General features: G+C 38.2%; 2 protein-coding genes across 8 annotated transcripts in view; one reads left to right on the plus strand and one right to left on the minus strand.

Annotated features, from left to right (window-relative positions):
- The first annotated feature begins 6795 nt into the window (after positions 1-6795).
- LOC121183311 (LIM/homeobox protein Lhx8) lies at positions 6796-13557 on the plus strand. Of its 6 annotated transcripts, none has more exons than XR_005894199.1 (9): positions 6796-6900; positions 8247-8372; positions 8592-8713; positions 9382-9602; positions 10154-10257; positions 11043-11138; positions 12268-12457; positions 13026-13206; positions 13437-13490. XR_005894199.1 is itself a non-coding variant. In XM_041040337.1 (9 exons), exons 2-9 carry the CDS (start codon positions 7574-7576, stop codon positions 13100-13102), a joined length of 1005 nt encoding a protein of 334 aa, XP_040896271.1. In that variant the 5' UTR covers positions 6797-6900; positions 7477-7573; the 3' UTR covers positions 13103-13557. The 6 variants fall into 6 exon arrangements, 5 of the variants coding, with proteins under 5 accessions (XP_040896267.1, XP_040896272.1, XP_040896270.1 ...); XM_041040337.1 differs by adding an exon at positions 7477-7642 and having other exon boundaries at positions 6797-6900; positions 13026-13557; XM_041040339.1 differs by adding an exon at positions 7565-7642 and having other exon boundaries at positions 6801-6900; positions 13026-13557.
- A 247-nt stretch (positions 13558-13804) lies between these two features.
- The window catches only part of slc44a5b (solute carrier family 44 member 5b), a 31871-nt gene continuing 23720 nt past the window's right edge, over positions 13805-21955 (minus strand). Inside the window, exons 12-22 of one of the 2 annotated variants that reach the window (XM_041040838.1) lie at positions 21850-21949; positions 21659-21751; positions 21256-21343; positions 20397-20659; positions 19945-20039; positions 19751-19854; positions 19547-19620; positions 19080-19150; positions 18717-18805; positions 18131-18215; positions 13805-16396 (exon numbers count right to left, since the gene is read on the minus strand). In XM_041040838.1, coding sequence (XP_040896772.1) covers positions 16281-16396; positions 18131-18215; positions 18717-18805; positions 19080-19150; positions 19547-19620; positions 19751-19854; positions 19945-20039; positions 20397-20659; positions 21256-21343; positions 21659-21751; positions 21850-21949 — 1178 coding nt within the window. In that variant the 3' untranslated portion in view covers positions 13805-16280. Of the gene's footprint in view, positions 16397-16504; positions 17812-18130; positions 18216-18716; positions 18806-19079; positions 19151-19546; positions 19621-19750; positions 19855-19944; positions 20040-20396; positions 20660-21255; positions 21344-21658; positions 21752-21849; positions 21950-21955 lie in introns of those variants that run through there. The other variant, XM_041040839.1, reaches the window with a different exon arrangement.

Consider the following 21955-nt stretch of genomic DNA (forward strand, 5'->3'; position numbering starts at 1 on the left):
ACTTTATGTACTTGTTTTATAATATACGTGTTTTATAATCTGATATTTTTTAAAGTGCTTTTTAAAAGTTATTATTCTCATAATCTCACATACATACAATATATACATATATTGGAGCATGAATCTCTGTAATTATTGTCTTAGATACTGTCAGCAACTGGTAAAATTAAAGCCAGCAAAACAGTGACTACTATCATATCCCCGGAGAGCTGTAATGGCAAGTGCCTAGCACAGTGCTGCTGACTAATGAATCGCCATTGTGTGTGAGTGTGCAGTTCCAGTAAACTAACAGTGTAGGAGTAATCATAGAGCTGTTGGTGCTGTACATTGTCACTATGTGGTATCCATCCAGTTAAACATAAAACTGTCATTAAAACCTGTTAAATCTGAAAATGGTTAATCTGCTAAAAACAATTCTGCTCCTCCAAAGTTCTTCTCTACTTTTCTTCAATACATTATTTGTTGGCCAAAACATCAGTCGCATCAAATCACTGTTCTCCCCACTGATTTTAAAGATGATAAAATACGTGAGCCATAGTCCACCCAGCACAATCAGGACATCACAGATTCTGTGTGCAAAATCCACAGCTTTAACCTCAGGAAATACATTTACAGTTGAATGGGATGAGTTGAGGGTGCAGGTCCTCTGTGGCCCTCTTGTGGAAATGTAAGGAAACTGTTGTTGTGCAGCATTATAATTATTATTTTTACATTATTTATTTTTAACATTTTCTATCATGGACAATACACATGTCAGCTCTTATGTGAAATGACCTGGAACCATATAAACTCTCATACAATGATTATCTTCTATATTTATGATACATACATGGATCAGAGACACTGGAAGATCAGACAGCAGTGTGCTTTCTATCTTTGAGTGTCTCATTGCTTTGATATTGTATTGAAGTATCAAACAACGTGACATATAACCTTTGAATTTTTTTTATTTTCATAAAAAGTGTTTTGCCTGTATTGACCAGTAAGGGGAGCCATGTTTCTGTCTCACAATGTGACAAAGCCTGGGAATCTTTCTACTTGAGGATCACTGATAAAAACATGAAGATGTGCAGATTTGTTCTGAGCCTTTTTGTTATCCAAAAGGAGATACAGCCATGCGAGTGGGAAACTTTAAATCATTTTCAAATGTTACATGATAGACAGTATAATATGAAACTTTAAACAGAGCAGTCAGAGCTTAGACTCTGCAGATGTGCTGAATATGTTTATTTAACACATAATATTAATGTTAAATTTAATGGGGATGGTCTGTGCTTTGCCACGAATTCTCCCAAAAACGAAACCCCACTAACACAAGTAAATAATATCACCTACATTTCTTGCTTTCTTTTCAACAAATCCAAAGACTTTTGCTGAATGCTTGCTTTACTTGTATTTACTTGTATGTGTGCAGTATTAATGTAGTCATTGAAATGCGGAAATATTGCAGGAATTTATCCTCTAATGAGTCATGACAATTAGCAGTGGCTAACGACCTCTGATATACTAAAAAGATATTTCTCTCAAAAACATTTAGAATGTAAAAGCACAAAAGAATTAGAGACTGTTCACTCTGAACTATGTGTTAATGTTACAAGCAGGTTCACAAACCATTTTTACTGTGCACATTTGAAAATACAAACAAATATGCATACATAAAAATGATAAGGTAAGAGAATTTAAGTTATCATAACATTTTTACCCCAGTTTCTTTGTTCTCTTTTGGCTTTGCATGGTGGACTCACCCAGGCCCAAAGGTGTCTACTCCCTGTGCTCCTTGCAAATTTACACCCACCAGCTTCTCCGCACTGCACTCCCCTGCGCCTGTTACACACCAGGATGTCAACACACACCTGTGAATGTCTGAGGAAACCAGGCGGCACAACCAGGCGGCAAAAGAAAAGAAGAAGGTGGGATGGGAAGATAGAAGAGGGACTATGAGAAAGAAGAAAAACAGAGAAGAAAAAAAAAACAGAATATGAAAAATGATTGAGTTTTCCTTGTGTAAGGAATATACAAATATATCCAGGAGCAAATGAAACGGAGATATATCCATTACTAGTACTGCCCCTGTTACAAATGATATAAGTATTAATTAAAAAAAAAACAGTGTAACAGTAGATTGATGATACAATTTTGGTGCCAAATCAAGATACACGTGTCAGTTCAAAATTTTATCATTTTCAAGCTCTCATTAAATGTCCAGCAAAAAATTTTAAATCCCCCCAAAAAAGTATCTTATCGAAGTAGATAGATGAAGTAGATTAATCAGGTCCACATGCGTTGCAGAGCTGCATTAATAACCTTTACATGTACACGTGCACTGCAGCGGGTCTCTGTCACACTAAAAACCGGACGTGAACCAAGATGAACAGCCAGGTGGGTAAAAGAGAGCGATACCTGTTTAACCATTCAACCTCCTGTCAAGCTGGTGGAATTGAGATGGATGTTCCTTCAATGCTCGCAATAAACACAGTAATCAAGGCAGACATTTCACCAGCACTAAATGCATAATACACAACGTAAGTCTTAAAATAACAATTAGCGTAGAAACAGAAGAGGGGTGATTATAAATTCCATTCAGGAAAGGGTCTTGGCTGTAAGCTGGGAGGTGGCAGGGAGATCTTGGGGGAGTCATGCGGTTCTGAGGTGGAGGGGGGGGGGGGGTACAGTTTTTGCAATCAGCGTTAAATAGAGCAGTTTTGTGCCTGTGTGATTGTCAAGTGGGCCATTACTGGTTGATAAGAGCACTTTTTCCTTATGTCGCTCTGATTGGGCTGAGCATGCTGCTCCCTCTCGCATGCTGTCCCAATGCAATCAGGCCCCTCTTTCACTGAACTGCCATTTTCACTGCTGTGATTTCCACCCAATCCCCCCATCGGCCCCCAGCCAACGCAAACCCTCCCTCCTCCCTACCCCACCTTTCCTCCTCTAGCAAACTCCCCCTCCCCCTTCAGATTCAATGAGTACCCATTTACAGCAAGGAGAAAAGGTCATGCCAAACTCGTTGTGTCAATTGTAAACCACCCCAATTCTGACTGATTTCAATGAAATAAATGAGTAGTTGCAGCCCCAAAGAAAGCAAAGGTCCATGTGGAAGTAGTAGATTAGGAGATTTTCTCAGAGGCTCACAGGGGCCAAACGCTCATCACTGCTCTTGGCCAAAGTCTCCCACATTCTTTGTTCTTACTGTATTTGGGTGTTCTGTGTATCTTCTTAAAGAAACTTTTACAGACTAAAACAGTTTGGATGTAAAAATATGCCAGAAGTTGTTCATTCATATCACTGAAGCATGAAACATTCCTTATGGAATAATTTCATTTTAGTCAAAGACTCAAGAGTTTCAACATTTCCTAATTAACTAATTACCAATAACTCCATTTCTGGAATTGCACATTTGATAAAAAGTGACAATATACAGAAATCACCATATTATTCCTAATACAGAAAAACTACATGCTTTATATTTTATATGGACATGAAACCAGATATAGACATATGACATTACACGTTTGGGTTCAATTAGAGTTAGTCAAACTTCCTGTTTGACTTTCGATGAACAAGCTTTTATCCTGCAACAGAAATCTTCTTAGAGACAACACCAATCACAGATATAGAGCATATTAAAATTAATAGTATTTAACGTGTTTTATAGCTGTGCCCCCAAGTTTGAAGTCATCATCCATTTTGCCATTGTTTTTGATGCCATCACAATCACTGACCTACTTTTTACCTCTCATCTGTAATGATGGAGTATTTATAGATCATACAGTATATAGCAACCTAATGCACAACCAGAAGGTAAAGCAGCAGAGCGGTAGAACAAGTTTGTAAGCATGTTGACAGATGAGACACTGTTTTTGTCTGGTCCACATCACCAGAAAAACATTTACTCAGCCGTGCGGTGCTGAAACCGAAAACACGCAACTGTAACACAAGCAGATTTACATCTTTCCCAACATCTGTGCTCCTATGAGGGATTCTGCTGATGGCATGTTGGAGTGATAAAGACTTTCAAGTCAGAGAAATAATTTATCTTTTGATGATAACTTCTCGATAGGTTCTGCTCATGCTTATGATTTTGGGTTATTATTTCTTTTGATATTACATTACACTGAAACACTGTCTTTGTGACATCACAGCTCTCCTCTCACCTTTGACCTCTCCATTTAAACTTATTGCTGAGAGAAAAATAAAGTGGCTCTTCCAAGACTTTTGTCCTGCTTTGAAGTCTTACAGCATGCAAAGACTGTGATTCACATCCACACAGAATCACATGCTGCTTTGGTGAAACATCTACACTGCAGTATGCAATGTTTGAGATGTGTCATCTGATAAAGAGCATTCATCTCCACCAGGTGGAACAGGACACATCTCGATGGATGCACGCTAACTCCTTTATCCCTCTGCGATGGTGCGATAGGGACGCAGAGTCATGCCGGTGCAGGTCGGACTGTTATCCCATCAGTGCAGTCGAGAACAGAAAATAGCCTTTCTGTTGTGTGTGTGTGTGTGTGTGGTGGTTGGGCTGGAGCGGTGTGTGTGTGGGGTGATGATGGGTGGGATGAGTGAATGTCTGGGTTGAATGAGTGAATGAAGACAAGCTAAAGAAAAGAGGGAGAGAGAAGGCAAAAGTGAGTTTTCATTCAGTCAACACAAGCGGAACTCCTGTCATCTTGTCCATGTAATCCTTTCCAAATATCTGAATCACCTCTTCAAAGACACACAGAGGCCCCTGTCTGTCACTGCTTGGATGCAGATTGGAAGTTGACATGATCTGCATACAACAAGCAGGTGGTCTGCCTTAGTTTCTATACTGAGCAACGCAGTGTGATGCAAAAACACTCAGATGAAGGAAGTGAATTTACTCAAGTACTGTACTTAGGTGGAATTTTGAACTAGTATACATGAGTATTCCCATTTTATGCTACTTCACAATTCTGCTCCACTATGTTTCGGAGGGAAATACTGTACTTTTAACTCAGGGACATTCATTTGACAGCTATAGAAGCAACAGAGTGAGAAATGATTTTGTCTCACCTGCCATCAAACTATTAAGGAGGAGTCAGCTGACGATTAGTGTTTGATGATGGTGATTTTGTTTCAGCTATGGATGATTGGGTGGGATGGTGACGGCTGAATGCATTCCAGGTTTTATGTTACAGTGTACTCTGATTGACATTGTTTTTTATGAGCTAACATCGGGAGTTGTTGAATTTGTTTTTGTAAAAAAAAAATATTTGCGATATGTTTTATGTTCAGATCTGTGTGGGTACTGTGTTTTACCTGCCTGCAAGACACTAAAGGTAAAGTTGTGAAATTTCCATACAGAACACAATATCAGTTTAAAAAATATTATGTTTTGTCATAGATTGAATTAAAGAGCAGCATGTAAATCAGCCAGAATTATACGTTAAGTACAACATTAAAATGTTGCTTACATGTTCAGCAATGCATCACTAACACTCATACCTAAATATAATATCCTGTATTCTTTATTATAACACTCTGAAAGGGGGCATTCTATATAATGAGTACTTTTGAAGTGAATTTTGCTCACAATACTTCTGAACTTTTGCTTGAGCAAACTTGCTTTGTTTAACTTTAAGTATTTTTACATGGTGGTATTCCTTTTACTTAAGTACAGGAAGAAAATGACTACTAGCCATTTGAGAGCTCATAGTCTCAAAAAAGGCTGTGCCCCAGACCTACAGGGATCCCAAAAGCCCCATGCTCATTGCATTTTGTTCTTTTGATTCTCTGCAGATTTGTTAGGTAATATTCATTACTAACCTGCTACCAAATAATGTTTATTTTTCCAGTAATGTTTGCTATTTTCTCTTGTGAATGACAAACTAATTTTATCTCTTCAGGCCTCTAAAAAATCATTCAGTTCAGACAAAACAAGGAAAAAAAGTCACTCAAACTGGTCACTGCCTGTGGACATGGGAACCACTGTCTTCAAAGGTTAATATCCCCCACTGGTCTCAAACTGTAAACTGTAAATTACCTATGTAGAATTTCAGTAAAAATCAGATACCAGTGACATTAATAATACATTTTTAAAATACTTAATTACAACCAAAATCCTGCATCAAATTTTTAATTAAATAAAAGTACAGAAGTATAAACAGCAAAATGCATTCAAAATATTATTATATATTTCATGTTTGGATCATTATTGTTGTTGTTACTAGCACGTTGTATCTGGTTATGGTCATTTTAAGTATTCAATATTCTGTTTTGTAGTAAAATGCTTCATTTATTTTAATAGATGATGTTTTGTGTGTAAGATCTTAAGATCATAAGATGTGAAAAGTAACTATAGCTGTCATATTAATGTAGTGGAACAAAAGGTACAACATTGCGAGAAATGCAGTAAAACGGAAGTATAGCTAATAATAAAATCAGTCAAGTAAAGTACAAGTAACTCGGAATTATAGGCTAAGCTAGTTGAGTTAAGGTAATCAAGTACTGTACTTGAGCAAATGTGCTTATATTTTCACCACTGGTTATTACACATTAAAATCATGTCATCCTGTTGCCCGTGCATCACTGTCATTTCAGGAATTTAAAAATAAAATAAAGTATTTGTATTGATAATATAACTGACTGTTGTTGTTTTTTTTCTTCCCTCAAAACTCACACAAAACCGCACAACAATTTTCTGGGGGAGGCGCGGCCAAGGAGGAGAGGAAAATATGAATTATGACCCGCCCTCTAGACACAGCTCAGGGCAGACTGACTGACATACAGAGGAATCCCGGAGGAGACTTTTACTTTGAAACTGGGAAGCGTTTACTACACCTGGACACAGACATGCGCTGGAAAAGTGAAGTGAAAGTAGAGTGCTGCATTGTTAGCGAGAACGAAAACGAGTCTCTGTTGTCCCACGATGAGGTGAGTAATGACAATTAGTGACAGGCCATACATTTTATTACCACCAGGTTGCGGTGTGAGTCAGTGTGGGCTATAAACTAGACCGGATCGGGGGATTAAATATTGGCCGAAATTGCTCTGCCAGAGTGGGCTTTAGTCTGTCATTAAAGCCGGCCTTCCACACGCTGACAGCTCAGTATTTTCACAATTTGAAGAAATGTCGAAGGTAAATTACCCCTCCCTGAATTCTGCAATTAAAACTCAAGTAGTTAATGAGACCTCTTCACCTTTTGGTTACCCCGGGTAGGCGTTTGTGGCGAACTTAGCCTTTTTAATTGGTGTTATTAAATAAATCAGTCCCCTTTTCCCCGAGACCTCGCGCTGGTTTTTTGATTGACGCGTCAAATTGGTGCGTCGGGGTCTAACCGCAGCACGCGCGCACGCAGCGAGCAGTTGCTGCATCACAAATGCAGATCTCAAGAACATAATGCACATAGCATAAGTATTGGTTCAAGTGTTGTCTGTTTTTGTAAGTAATGACTATCCTTCTCTTTTAAATGTCATTTTGGTAATCGTCGGCGTTGTCATGGTGAAAAGTGAAAGGCATGATATTTATGGGAAGGAGCAGGGGACATTTAAGGCAGCTGCGGCAGTCTGACAGACCGACACCGTCTTCCCGCCACAGCTTCTCGTCATGTGTGAAGATTGCAAAGGAGATGAAGAGCTGCTAGGCAAATGCACAGAGGACAGGAAAGACATTATGGTAGGATTAAAATGTTGCAGCTAAAACTTATTTTCCGAAACAGGTTGGGGAGTAACCAGAGACCGTTGCCGGTTAAAAGTTTAAATATTTGAGATTGTGGACGGAAACATTTTGGCACATTTTGGGAAAATATCACGAATAGTCCTACACCATATACTTCAAAATGACACTCAGCCTGGAGGCAGCTCTTAAAGTTTTGTTTTGTTTTTTCTTTTGTTATATTAGGCTTTTTAGTAAGAAAAAAATGCTTCTTTCCAAAAGTTTTTTTTAAAAAATAACTATTCTATACTATTGATAATAATGGCAGCTAATTCTTTTCTGTCATGTTTTACGATATCGACACTCGATCTTAGAAAAACCTAAAAAGCAAATTTTAAATTTTAACCCAGAATAACTAGAATATGTAGAATATGACAGTAAATGATTTATCATTGAGGGTTGTTTTGTTTGTTTGATTTTATTTTCCCCAGTCCATCATTATCAGTGGTGGCAGTGACAAGTGCACCGAGTTCAACCCTATCATAAAGTCCTCTGCTGTAACTGTAGGTGTGGGGAGGATGCGTTCCTGTGTGTAATTTTCTAACCGCAGGTCTGATCCCCTCAGGGTGCACCGGTGGAGGTTTTGGATGAAGACGCGTCGTCGCTGCAGGCGATGGCATCTGCACCTCTGCTGGGCAGGACCGTGTGCGCGAGCTGCAACGAGGAAATTATGGATAAATATTTATTAAAGGTAAACAATACCAGACCTTATTTATTATCTTTTTTTGTGCTGCAGTTTTCTGGCCTTCTTGCGATGGTTGTCATTCATTTAATTTTGAATTCTGTTTTTTTTTTCTTCTCTCGTTTGCGTCGGATTTCTGTGGTTTTAAGGCTCGTGAGTTCGAGTGTGTTTATTCAGCAGGCCCACACTGATTGACTTTATGTGATTTATCCTTTATCTTTGCTTTAGGTTAACGACCTGTGCTGGCATGTGCGCTGTCTTTCCTGCAGCGTGTGCCAGACTTCTCTTGGCAGCCACACCAGCTGTTACATCAAAGAAAAAGAGGTGTTCTGTAAACTGGATTACTTTCGGTAAGAGCATCGATTTTTATTTGCGCTGATCAAACGAAAATCGAAGCTACTGAAACGAAATTTTTGCAGAAAGATACGAACTGTTTAATAATTACACGTTATATCGGAAACTGAGGAATCATAATAGTAATAATAACAATAACAATAACAACAACAATACCAGTAGCTACACCGAATTAATGACTTTCGGTTATTGCCAAATAAAAGCATCATTAATCAATCAATACAAACTAAAGCGGTTTAGCCTTCAAGAAAAAAAAAATTACTCGCCGCTTTCCAACTCTCCATCATCATAAAAGGCAGGTGATAGATTGATTGATAGCGAAGATTTTAGTAATATTGGATCGCTGGGTAAATCTTCTATATAGGGGGATAGTATAGGGGGATAGTAAAGTTAGGAGCCACTTCAATGATCTAGTTTATTGAATTAATTTGACAGGGTCTTATTACGAATGTCATAAAGGCAGCGGCATGTCTGGGAGGTTTTGTGTAGTATTTTAGGCTAAATTTTGCAGGAAAAACACGCTCCAAACTAAAGACACTAAGATTAAAAAAAGACATCAACCGCTAAAAATGCAGAAAAGACATCACTAAAGAGTTAAAGCATTTAAATGCCCTCAGGCAGCTGTGTGGGTGTCTGATGTGCTCACCACGACCTTTACCTGCAGAAGATACGGCACCTGGTGTGCGTGCTGCGGCAGGAACATCCACTCCACAGACTGGGTCCGCCGGGCGAAGGGAAACGTGTACCACTTGGCCTGCTTCGCCTGCTTCTCCTGCAAGAGGCAGCTGTCCACCGGAGAGGAGTTCGCCCTGGTTGAGGAGAAGGTGCTCTGCAGGGTCCACTACGACTGCATGCTGGACAACCTCAAGCGGGCCGTGGAGAAAGGTGAGCCGGCCGGTCTGGACTAGATTACATTTCACTCATTTCCAAATCATTATACAGTTTTTTCTTCCTACAAATCTTACTTTTTACTATTAAATTAAAAAACAACAACAAAAAAAACAGGGTTATTATCTTTCCAAATTGATTTGTAAATTGAATCAGTAACTCCTTGCACTTCATGCTAATAAAAAAAGAAGTTCAATATGCTTAAATATTTCCTCCTTTTTTATTGATAATAAATCTCAAAGTTAATGGAAAATACTAATAGGTCTGAACTGAACATATACATAAGACAAAACTTGTACATAATGTCCTGAGAGTAGCAATCTGTTTGAAATTAAGGCAAAATTGTCATGTTTTCTTTTTCTTTCTTTCTTTCTTTTTTTTTTACAGCTTGGTTTAAATATGTTTATTGCATGATGCTCTTTTTTAATTCATAGATTTAAAATGTGTGCCACGTGCTAAAGTAATATATATACTATCTGTTGTGCTTCTAATATAATGTGTTCACATGCCAAAATGTTTTAATATGAAAAATCTGCTCTGTGATCCAGGAAACAGTGTTAACATGGAGGGGGCTGTGCCCACTGAGCAGGAGATTAACCAGCCAAAACCCTCCAAGAGAGCTCGGACCAGCTTCACTGCTGACCAACTGCAGGTCAGCCATCATCACACACAAGAGACAGATTGTTAGAGAGAAAAAAAAAACTATACTGGATCACTGGGTAAAATACAGTCTAAATTTTACTGCACCTTTATGGTGGGGATGAAGGTAAGGAGTAAAGCTGTTGGTCTCTTTAATTATAACTTTTTAACTATAAATATGTATTAAAACGAGGTCTATGTTGTCTCAGAATTTCACAAATGGCTGTCTATCAAAGAATTTCCCCACAATGTTCTAACTTGACATGCAAGGAATAAAATTCTGCTAAGAAAACATAAAAATTTATGCCCTAAGAAAATCTCCAATTTAAGGATATTGGGCCTAAAAACGTCGACTCCAGCCTTTAAAATTAAATTAGAATTATTCATTTGTGTCATAAATATTTAGACAAAGTTCAGTAGAGTGAGTTCAGATAGGTTTATCTTCTATTTTCACTAACAGACACCACAGAGCAGACTGCAACTCTCAGACAGCAGAACATCAGCAACACACTTCTTTTCTTAGAACAGTCGTAAAGAGGAGGGATAAAATTGGATGTTTGAATAAATTAGGACATTTTAGTAAAGCATTTACTTGAATGAAACAGACACTATACAGGTAACAAGGATGCTGGATTTTAAATAATACTGTGGTACTGTTTGGACAGTACTGTCGTGGTTTTGACCTAGACAAACCAAAATGCTGGTCAAATCCCCAGCTTATCTTATATTACCTCATACGACAACAAAGTAAACCTGTTTGATATTGTACTGATGTTCTTTTTACGTGTGGACATGCAGGTAATGCAGGCCCAGTTTGCTCAGGACAACAACCCAGACGCCCAGACGCTGCAGAAACTGGCGGAGCAGACAGGCCTCAGTCGAAGAGTCATACAGGTCAGTGCAGGGTCGGTGTGTGAGGGGAAGACGGAGAATGGAATACACAACATATAATCCTACCACTTAGAAAGAAGCAAGTTAAATCCTAACAACTGTTGAAGTATACTAGCATATCATGCACCTGCAGGCAATATATGTCCACTTTCAAATGCTTAAGATTCTGCTGTATAGTTTAATTTATAGCTAGTTTATTCTATCTTTTTAAAGCGAATTATATGTTTTTGACTATGTAAAATATTAATCAACAAAGTAGGCAGTAACTTTAGCTGACAAGTAAATGTAATGGAGTACAAAGTACATTATTTTCCTCTGAACTGTGGTGGAGTAGAAATACAACGGACTACAAATTGGAAATACTCAAGAAAAGTACAGACAAGTACACACAAGTATACCTCAAAATTATTCTCAAATACAGTACACCATTGGTGAAGGTGTGTATCACTTGCAAGGTCCAGGACGACTGCAGTGAGATTTTTTTTTCAAAACCAACAAACTAGATCTTCTATCAAAGACAGTTGTATTTACAGATGTGTTTAATGATAGGTAAAGTTCAACCCAAAGTAAAACTGAAGTGTGTGTTGAAAGCATTAAAGGGTTAGGATTAAGGTCAATGTAACTAATGACAAATATATGTGCTATGCTACCTATGCTTCCAGAGCTGTGGTTCCAGTTTAACTTTAGATTAGTGGTTATGAGACTTCAACTACAGTGCTAACAGTGGTATAGGTTGATAATGACACTTTGGGGAAAACACACCCGAGGGAAGATTTGTCCCTGCACTGACTCTTGCTACTTCTGCCTAGCGTCTAAGTGTCTTTACTTACTGAGGATGTGTTAATTATGTCAAATTAAAGCTTGGGGTCCTCAAAAAAATTATTAACATGGAGTGGGAACACTATATCATAAGCATATCTTTATATTAGTCTACAACAATGGAAAAAGTGACTCCTCTTTGACAACATTGACAAAGATAGATCCTTTTTTTTGGCAGAGAAAGATAAAGGCTTGCACAATTTACAACCTGCAACAGCTGTTACTACTTTGTGACAAAGTATGGCTCTTTCATCGCATTTGTTTGTTGCTTTCAAAAGCTGACCTACAAAAGCTGTTTGTCCGGTTAACTCAGGTTTGGTTCCAGAACTGCCGAGCTCGCCACAAGAAGCACGTAAGCCCCAACCACACCTCCAGCACCCCCATGACCTCACTGCAGCCCAGCCGCCTATCCCAGCCCACCCCAACCCCTGAGGAACTGCAGTACACAGCCTACGGAGGCCCGGAGGGGTCAATGCTCTCTGCACTACACTCCTTCATAGACAGTGAGACACAAACTTTTAACGAATTATTATCTGAGTGATTTTGATTGTCATTTCCTTGGCAAAATGTTATGATCTTGTGTGATAAGACTGTTGATGTTGATGTTTTTAAAAAGATAAGGTTATTGTTGGCACTCTTTTTTTAATCCATTTCTTCTTATGTTTGCATTGCTGCTTTTAGAAACGTAACCTTTGAAAACTTCGGTATCTACATGGAATGTCCAACCAGTTGCCAGGAGTTTAGAGGAGGAAATATAAAAGTGTTGATAAGCTGGTCATTAGAAAAATGGTCATTTATTTTTGGAAAAATATAGGTGATACTAATATAGAATAATTTCAATGAGCAGGATTTTCATATTGCTGAGATTTAATATATATTAGTTTTGATAAAAAAAAAAAAATTTACCTCAGACAAAAGAGGCTTAAAGCTTTCTAAATGTCTTAACTATATGTTTTTACACTATATTTAATTTATAAAAAAAATGACTTATAATTGCTAAAACAAAAACATTTCATGTCTGAGTTAACATGTGAATGACTGTAATGACTCTGGTGCTCTGTCTGCCCACAGTGCACCCCCCGCCATCCATGTTTCAACCACTGCTGCCAGCCCACGCCATGACCTCCCTGCCTGTGTCTCACGCCTGAGCAGCTAACATGCACATACACACACGCACACACAAACAAACAGCAGCCTCAGACTTCACCAGCGATTGCTCATCATTAGCAGCTGCAGTATTCAGAACTCCATGGTAAATATAATTTCATTTTCAGTGAACCATAAACCACCTTTTGCTTCTTAAACTGCCAGTTGTTCATAATGTTTATCTTCTTTGAAAACACTTAATTCACTGTTGAGCATTGTTATGGATGAGTATAATTTACAGTCCTAAATATACTGTATATGTGGAAAAGGAAAGGTTTCAGTGTACCTCATAGGATTGTGACATATGACATTATAGATTTATATTTGTTTGTGTAGTTGGTGACACAGTTTGACCGTGCTCCGTGAAAGCCACCAGACCCCAAATGTCAACTCCTTATGAAGATGAACTTGAAATTGTTTGAGTGTTTGAATATTGCAATTTAATTTATTTATTGTATGTGAAGTCTGTTTTGAAAATAAATGTCTAATTTCACAAACCTGGGAGACGTATCAATGACTTAAACATTTTACACAACGAAATTAGATCCAGTGACAGCTGACGTGGGGCAGTGTTTATATCTTTATACCATATTCAGGAACATGGTAGTGGTATTAAGAAAGTGCATGTGGTAGAAAAACAATTTATTGACTAAAAACAGAAGTAACAAAGCACATCTGTATTTTTATGAATACAGACACAGGCAATATATTCTGTTAAAAAAATACATGCAACTTTTACCTTATAAATAAATATATGACAAAGGCAATAAATAAAACAATTTTACAGTATAGCTAATTTTTCTTAAGATTGACAGGCTAGAGCACTGCATCTTCAGAGTTTGACTTTTAAGAGTTTGCAGCAAGAAAACTGACGCCTATTCTAACAAAGAGAGCAGTTTTACTTGTGTGTACTTGTTGACTGTGGTTGACCAAAAGAATCTAATTTCCAGACATGGGAGGGAGGAAGAAGCATATAAAAAAAAAAAAAAAAAAAAAAAAAAAAAACAGCACAGTTTTTACTTATCAGATCTTAGGTATTCGCCCTCATGGGAATGAAACCCGACCTGAGCTGTATGCACAAAAAGATACAAAATTCAACGGGTAGACTTTCAGTATATAAAAAAGGAATAACAAAATGCCATATGCGTAATATGCCACACTGAGCACTACATGCATCATTTCTCTCTTTCCAGATACACAAGCAGAGTTGTTTTGCTTTCATTGAATGGTTAACGTTGTACATGTCCCAGCATGTTCAGCTCAATCGGGGGCAGAAAGTGTTTAAGTCTGGCAGTGCTGTCACTCTGAGGCACCGTGAGGGTAGGATCAAACACGACACAAAGAATCTCAAACACGAGTCACATCTCCAAAATCTAAAAGTTATTATCATTTAAAGTGACGCATAAATCCATTTTGGAAAACAAAAACAAAAAACAGACAACCTCATCAATGGTTTAACGTCTGTAGAATAGGAGGACACAGTGTGTGACTCTGCCAAGAGCTATGTCACCTGTTTATTTCATCAGTTAGCAGCTTTACAATCAGCTAACACCCAAACTGCACAAATCTCATTTTGCAAAGAAATCCATCAAGGATATATTAGATTCTGTCTCCAAGACAAAAAACTAACAAACAAAAAAAATCAACTTCAGTGTCACCTCACGGGATTTCATCAACTAATCAAATGTTCCATCAACCAGACAAACCCACACTACTGCATCTTTCACATGACTGGCTCATGAGAAATATAATCATGCAAACTGAACTTCACATCAAGTTGTGTCACTAAACCGTATGCTGATGCCTAATTTAAGCAAACACTTAAAAGAGCAACCAATGAAATATATAGTATAGCTCATGCAGTCGGTTGTATGTTTGTGGACTGTTGTTGTTATTTGTCACATGTGACATGAGTTAAAAAAAAAAAAAAAAAAAAAAAAAAGCAAAAGTCTCATATATAGGCAGATTTTAGTGGTTGAAACATTCAGAGCATAAAGATGGACAGTAGATAACTGGACCTGTGGTTTGAATAGTGTCTGAGGATGTTTGATAAATTTGTAAATTTATTAGTATTGCAATAAAGGAAATCATGTTTAAAAGCCACGTTTCAAACCTGCGGGAGGTGACGCTCTAAAACTAATGAGATACATTTTTGGCAAGTATCACTTTAAGAGCAGCCAATCACCACATTACACACATTGTGATGGTTGTAATCATTGTAATGGGTTGCGTGCGTTGCCCTCTGAGTCACAAATGGGCCCGTATCAGCAGCAGGTTAAAAAGCAGAGAAACAGCACTTGAGTAATCGGTATAGGTTCTGTGTTTTTTTTTGCTGCTTAGAAGAACATGTTGCTTCTACAAATCCTTCTACTTCACCTTTTGTTTTTTCCCCAAACATTTGGAAAAGACAAAGCTGCTGACTGTCCCATTAAGAAGTTCTTCAAAAATCTTAGAAAAACATCTCCAATAAACTATGTAGCTTAAAGATGCAATTAGATACTCAATGTGGCAATTATTAGAAAAAGGCCCTTAAGAATGAAGTCTTATGAACTGCTTTTGAATTGTGTCCTTGACAGTTAAACATGAAAACAGTTGCTGAACATTTTTCTCAATATGAGACACTGAGATTAAAAACTGTGGCAATAACACACAGATGAGCTGACATTAGACCACTGCATGGGAACACAGAACACCTAAGACATCTAATAATGACTGGCACCACTAAGTGGTGAAAACTGGCAACTACAAGAGATCAGAATAAAAACAGATGAGGTTTGCCACAACCTCAATAAAGAAAGAAATCATTTGTTCCAATAGGAACTTACTGTATAGTATGTGGCTGTGTGAAGAATTCTGTGTAAAAACCTGCTGCAAAACAATATTTCCATTATAAATTAAAAAAAATATATTTACAAGAACTTTGTACAAGACTTTGTAAACCATCCAAAATATAAGACTTTTTTAGACTCCTGGAGTAAGATAAAAATGCCAAAGAACTAACAAATCCATAACTTATAAGTGTGCAGGTGAATCAAATTATTAGAGCTGCTTATCTAAAGTTTGTTCATTATAGTGTACAGGTGCAACTCTTGTACACTTAATTTACATTTGGGAAAATGCTTATTGCCACATGGGCTTGTACCACGCTCTGGTAAATGACCTCCGGTCTTTCTCCTTCCCTCACCTGTCTTCTTGTTTCTTTCTCAGGATGTTCTTCTTGTTGAGGATGCGCTTCAAGGTTTTGCTCATGTAGAAGGGCCGGTCAGGAGAGCCGTCGTTTACCTCCAGATCCCACACTAGGAGGCAGCAGCAGCAATATGTAAGATAGTAGAGAAAATCACTTACTAAGTAAAAAGTTAAATCCAAACCAAAAGCAAGGTACTTTGAAAATGCAAGTGGACAATACTTCAACCATTTATGTTTATTCCAAAAAATGATTCACATTTTCATTGGATTGCATTGATAAAAAAAATTCTCCTATACAAAAAGAACACTGAATAACCTCCAGACAGATGCGTGTATTATACTTAGTATTAAAACAGCACTACATCTGAACCATCCAATAAAAAAATGTACCAAAAATGGCTTTGACATCCTTTTATAAACTGTATCTCAAAGGTTCCTGGTGTTAGGTCTAAAACCACATAATAAGAGGAACATTTTCTTTTTTTTTTCACAACTAGGCACATAAACTAGTGGCTGCATTCAGAAGTTTCCTGAAAACTGTCAGGTTCTGTTCAAATTTTAAGCAAAAACCATAAAATGTATTTTGAAGTCTTGACCTCCCACAAAGTCTCTGTCTGGTTTACAGTACATCTATGAGCATAATGGAAACTTTGAAATGATTGTGACCTTTTTTTAAAAGATGCAAAAGAAGAGAAACCTGTTTTGCCAAGTGCAGTATACACACCATTTTTGGATTTGTGTGTTTGTGTTAGTATAAATACAGTGGATCAAAGCAACTTATAAGACCAATGGTAAACATCAACAGCCAGCAAAATAATCATGCTAGGCAGAAGAAATAAATCACATGGTTCTTTTCCCATATGTGAAAGTGCATACAAAACATGGTTTTACACTAGAAGACCAAAGTGCAACAAGAGGGTTCCCCATAAGTCCACCACCTTTTTTTTTTATGGTGATGCCTTATGCCATAGTCCATCAGTGGCATCTGTACATTTTAAGGTCCTCATGTTTGTTTGGGTAAAAATGCTCCTATTATTTTTATCTCAGTCTGTGCATCCGTCCTGCAAGTTGACAAGTACCCTCTCAGTAAGGCAGAGGTCAGCAGAAAATACAGAAAAGAGAAAAGAACAAAAAGCGTGGCAGAAAAAAAGGCAAGTTATCTGAGTTGGCTCAATAGAGGAAGTGAACAGAGGTCTTTTTATAGTCCCCTCCGGTGCCTTTTCTGTGAGGAACTGAAGTAAAAGCATGTCCTTTCATGTCCTGGTCATCCTGGACCAAGCTGGGATGCATCCAGTTTTGATGTTTAGCCCTACAGTACTCGCTCTCAAACGTCCAGAACCCCACGCATACAGTAGATATGGAGAAGTGAGTGAGAGAGTCAACAGTTTAGTAAAATGGCCGCACATCGCTCAGGAAGCAGCGCATGATTTGGCACCCTCCTCTCCTTTGCGCAGGATCTTATGCAGGCCAGGAGACATGTAGTAGGGCCTGGAGGAAGAACCATCATTCCTCTCCAGGTCTTCACCTGAGACCAGGTCCCACCACAGGAAAGGGGTAGTGGAAATAGCAAACAGTGCATAGAGTGATCGGCCAGGAAGAGAAAGAAAAGCAAAGGCTTAGTAGAGATGAATAAACACAGACATGCAGGAATTAAAGAGTGCAGAAACAATGAATGAGAAGGAACTGGTTACAGATTGAAGCCAGTTTTAAAGAGGGAAAGCGTTATATATTCATCTGGGCTGAGCTACTTAACATTTAATCTTTAAGCACCATACAAGTGCTCAGTACAAGTAGTATGTATTCTCACACTGTCATGTGAAGAACAGAAAAACCACCATACTTACAAAAGCACAGGAACAATGTGTCCACACACATGGCATAGACGTTAAAAAAGCCATGTGCAATCATGTAAGATCCAAATATCACCGTCTGAAAGAACCAACAGGCTGCAGTCAGTATGCAGTGTATCGTCAGCAGACACTGCTGCATTGCATGTCTGTTTTATTATGTCAAAGCAAAAATGTGCATTCCAACAAACGCCAAAAGCACCAAGAATAGAAATCACTGAGTCATAAGTCCATTAACAAATCTAATTAGCTTGTGCAACACTGTAAAAAACAATTTGGAGTAAGTGCAGTGGTGTTTGACAATTTCCCACAACCAAGAAAAAAAAAAGATGAAACTTTGGTGTGCGCTTGACAAATGTTAAGGTAAAAGATAAGACAAGGAGAAAACAGCAGCCACTGAAAAATATGTAATTAATACATATGTTTTTTTTCAGTGGCATCTTCACTGCTTTTCTCATTTCCATGTTTCATAGTCCAAACCAGAACACAAATATATCTCAATCTGCCCAAGCAATCTGATTCAGTCTCAGTTGTAATTGCTGGTACATTTAATTATTAAATAGCCCACATTTTTGTTCCTTACCAGAAGGGGAACCCAGTAGTAATTTAGGGACAGCACCTCCTCTTGAATGGCTGGTATCTTATGTGTGAAGAAGAAAAATGCAAGAACACCTGGAAAACATTAAAAAAATGACCAAATAATAATAATTAAAAAAATACAAAATAACATGCAGGGATTAAAAAAAGATTTTTTTGTACAAATCTAAATTTCAACTTGTAATGACACAAACTGTGCACGCATGCATGGCAAAAAATAACTGGGAGTGAGACCATTTATCATCATCCTTTTATTCATGGGGATATCTCACCTGTCTCCTTTGCAAATATCTATCATCTATGCCACTGTTTATCTAATGTCACAGACTGCGGGTGACATGAAACTCACCGACACTTCCTGAAATAAGCACCTTTCCCAAGAAGAGCAGAAAGTCTGTCACCTTGTCCAGGACAGCCACCCTACAGAGGGGTGAGAGAAAAGTGGGGGAAAAACACAGACAGCAGAGAAGCAAAGAAGACACCGTCATGTACTGAGACGTAAACTCAAGGGAAATTTATGAAAGCGCACACACCATTAAATACACAGAGGCAAGTAGGTTAAGTAGGAAAAATGTGCAACTACTTCTTGATTCTTTCACCAACTTGTAAACAGTACATCCACAACTTTTTTAACAGCCTTGCTAAAATCTTATTCATTTCGGCATCCTAACAGACTTATTAATGGAAAAGCCAGAGTAACTTCATGGTATAGTATGTTAAGAAGCAATGAAAATGTTTGTTTCAGCATTAAGCCATCTGTAGTCTGACCCTTTTTAGACATGTGGAGCTGACACAGAAATACAACAACAGGCTTACCGAATAACATTCCTCATCAAGAGGAAGAAAGCGTCCTTGGAAGAGGTGCAGAAATTCTTACCATATATTGCTATCTGTAGGGGGAAATGTTAGACAGGGCTTAGTAAAAGGTTACAAGATAAGCCAAATAAAAACAGGCCTGCTAACAGATACTTGTAACACATTAGTCAAAAATATTGGCAAAGAAGATGCTCCACAACCCACCATAATGTATGCATTTCTGTTAATAAACTTGATGAAATGTTCCAGGCACCAGAAGCAGCATTTGAGGCAGCAAAGCAGGTATCGGGCGCAGGCATTCTGAGAACCTGGGGAAATGTTAATCATCAGCATCACCTTTGAAATAACCAGTAAACTGTGTTAGAGTGGGAATATCAGTCTCTTTAAGAGCTGTTTACCTTTCAGTTTGTGATCCAGGTACTCAAGAACAATTCGGACCATCTGCACAATGGCGATGATCAGAGAACCGAAGGCGAGGGAACCTGTGTGATAACTGTGACACGAGATGAGATGTGATAGGAGATCTGACCATTTGCGTAGAGTGTGTGTTTAACTCACTTTTTATATTACAAGCAAACTAAAGAAAAGCCTGTCAGTTTCCTCATTGATTCAGCTGATGGCTGGGTTGGGAAATTCCTTATTTTGTTATTTATCCAAATGTAACTTTTATTCATTCCTGATTTTTTAGGAATACAACAAACGTTTTTGTTCAATACTGGCATGTGTAGTAGAGGCCAATTAAAGCAGCAAACCACACAATATTAAAACTGGCAACAAAAAAAATCAACTGTAAATCTAGCACATTTTAAAATATCGTAAACATCTCATCTCTATCCATGCAGCTCCCTACCGTATGGCTCTGCTAAATGAGGAATACAGGGGGCAGGCGGGGATGTCGTTTGGCTTCTTCAGGGCCCAATAGTAGGAAGCGAAGGCCCCAGCCAGGGTACACTGGCCCAAGGCAATGGTAAAGTTGACCAGCCAGAGGAACACGAACAGGTTACACAAATGGAGGACTAAGATGTAGCGGTGGTACACACTCTCCCCACCATAGAAGGCAAACATGCATTGTGACCCGGGGCACACTTTGGTGATGTTGGTCTGACTGAAGGTCTGAAATAAAGCAACAGATTTAATCTTGATGTGTGGTCGGACACTGATGTGTAGCTCTTCTAAATCACAGAAAAACACAAGTGTCACTTTTCTCTACTTAGCTTTTTCCTCTTTTGCACAGCTGTTTTCCATGCTAATGAATCATTTCTCGATGTATGGCTCTGAGGTAATCCTGCATTTATTAAACACTCTGTAACCCCATAGCGTATCAATCCTTTTAAATGCTCACATTAGTATGCACAAACCAGGGATAGCAGGCAGGCTGATAAATAACATATGTCAAATAGGCGTTCATAGCTGTCAGCCACTAATGTGATAACTATTTACATTAGAGCATGTTGATTCTAATGGCTCTCACACAAAACTCACTGCCAGATTTTATTTAGGCAATAAAGAAGCTATTAGTCTTGCTTTCATCGAATACAGTTGGGTGTGATTAGAGAATCTGACCAAGCAATGTTTCACAGAGCACGAAACTGACAGAGAAATTACATGGTTTCAAAACACAAAGAATCAGTGGCACTGGTATTTTTCTGAAACCAAAACATGGCAAAATAAATACACAGAAGTTCAGTGTGTAAGAGTGTGTGGCTCACCTTTGGATTGCATGTGAGGTTGGCATACATGCATTTATCATCAGCAGGTGTGACCTTGTAGACCGCATTACCAGATGATGCTAAGAAGCTGAGGGCAGACCAGTTAAGAGCAACACAAAGGGAAATTTCCTCCACACAACAATTTCAAAAATCACTGCTTATAAAAGTGAAGTGCTGTTTATACAAATATCCATGTAGAGTCAGTATCAGCACATACTGTTCATGATTCACTGAGTTGTATAACATAGGCCACATGAATATCAGCCTGTTTGCATTTTGCTCTTGCTTTTAATAAACTGTATGTAGTTTCTCCAGTAACACTATAATAGGCTGCAGGAAAGTAGTAGAATTCCTATACTTCTCCAGATAAAGCAGTTCATTAGTGTTTCAGTTAGAAGGATACACTGCTGTAACAGCCCAGTAAGCGATGCAGATGGCCAGAAGAAAAAAGGTGATGATAGGGTAGAAGAGAGTGGACATGATGTAGCTGATGGCCCTAGAAACAGCAAAGATCAAACATTGTTTGCATGAAGAAAAGACTTACACACAGCATTTAATTTTTAAGTAGCCAGCAAAGCTTTTATCCGTTCTTACTTGCTTCCTTCCTTCAGCAATGCAACAGCAATGCGCAATCTCGTCCTCAGGAATATCAGCATAATCACAATGATGGCCTCAGTCACTGACAGTGAGATCACTACAA

Source organism: Toxotes jaculatrix, chromosome 6 (assembly GCF_017976425.1).
Source record: "Toxotes jaculatrix isolate fToxJac2 chromosome 6, fToxJac2.pri, whole genome shotgun sequence".
NCBI lineage: Eukaryota > Metazoa > Chordata > Actinopteri > Toxotidae > Toxotes > Toxotes jaculatrix.

Coding starts and splice junctions, on each gene's coding strand:
- LOC121183311 (XM_041040339.1), top strand. CDS start 6,820: ATGCGCTGGAAAAGTGAAGTGAAAGTAGAGTGCTGCATTGTTAGCGAG. Junction 7,643..8,246: donor AGGACAGGAAAGACATTATG/GTAGGATTAAAA, acceptor TGATCCCCTCAG/GGTGCACCGGTGGAGGTTTT. Junction 8,714..9,381: donor TGTAAACTGGATTACTTTCG/GTAAGAGCATCG, acceptor CTTTACCTGCAG/AAGATACGGCACCTGGTGTG.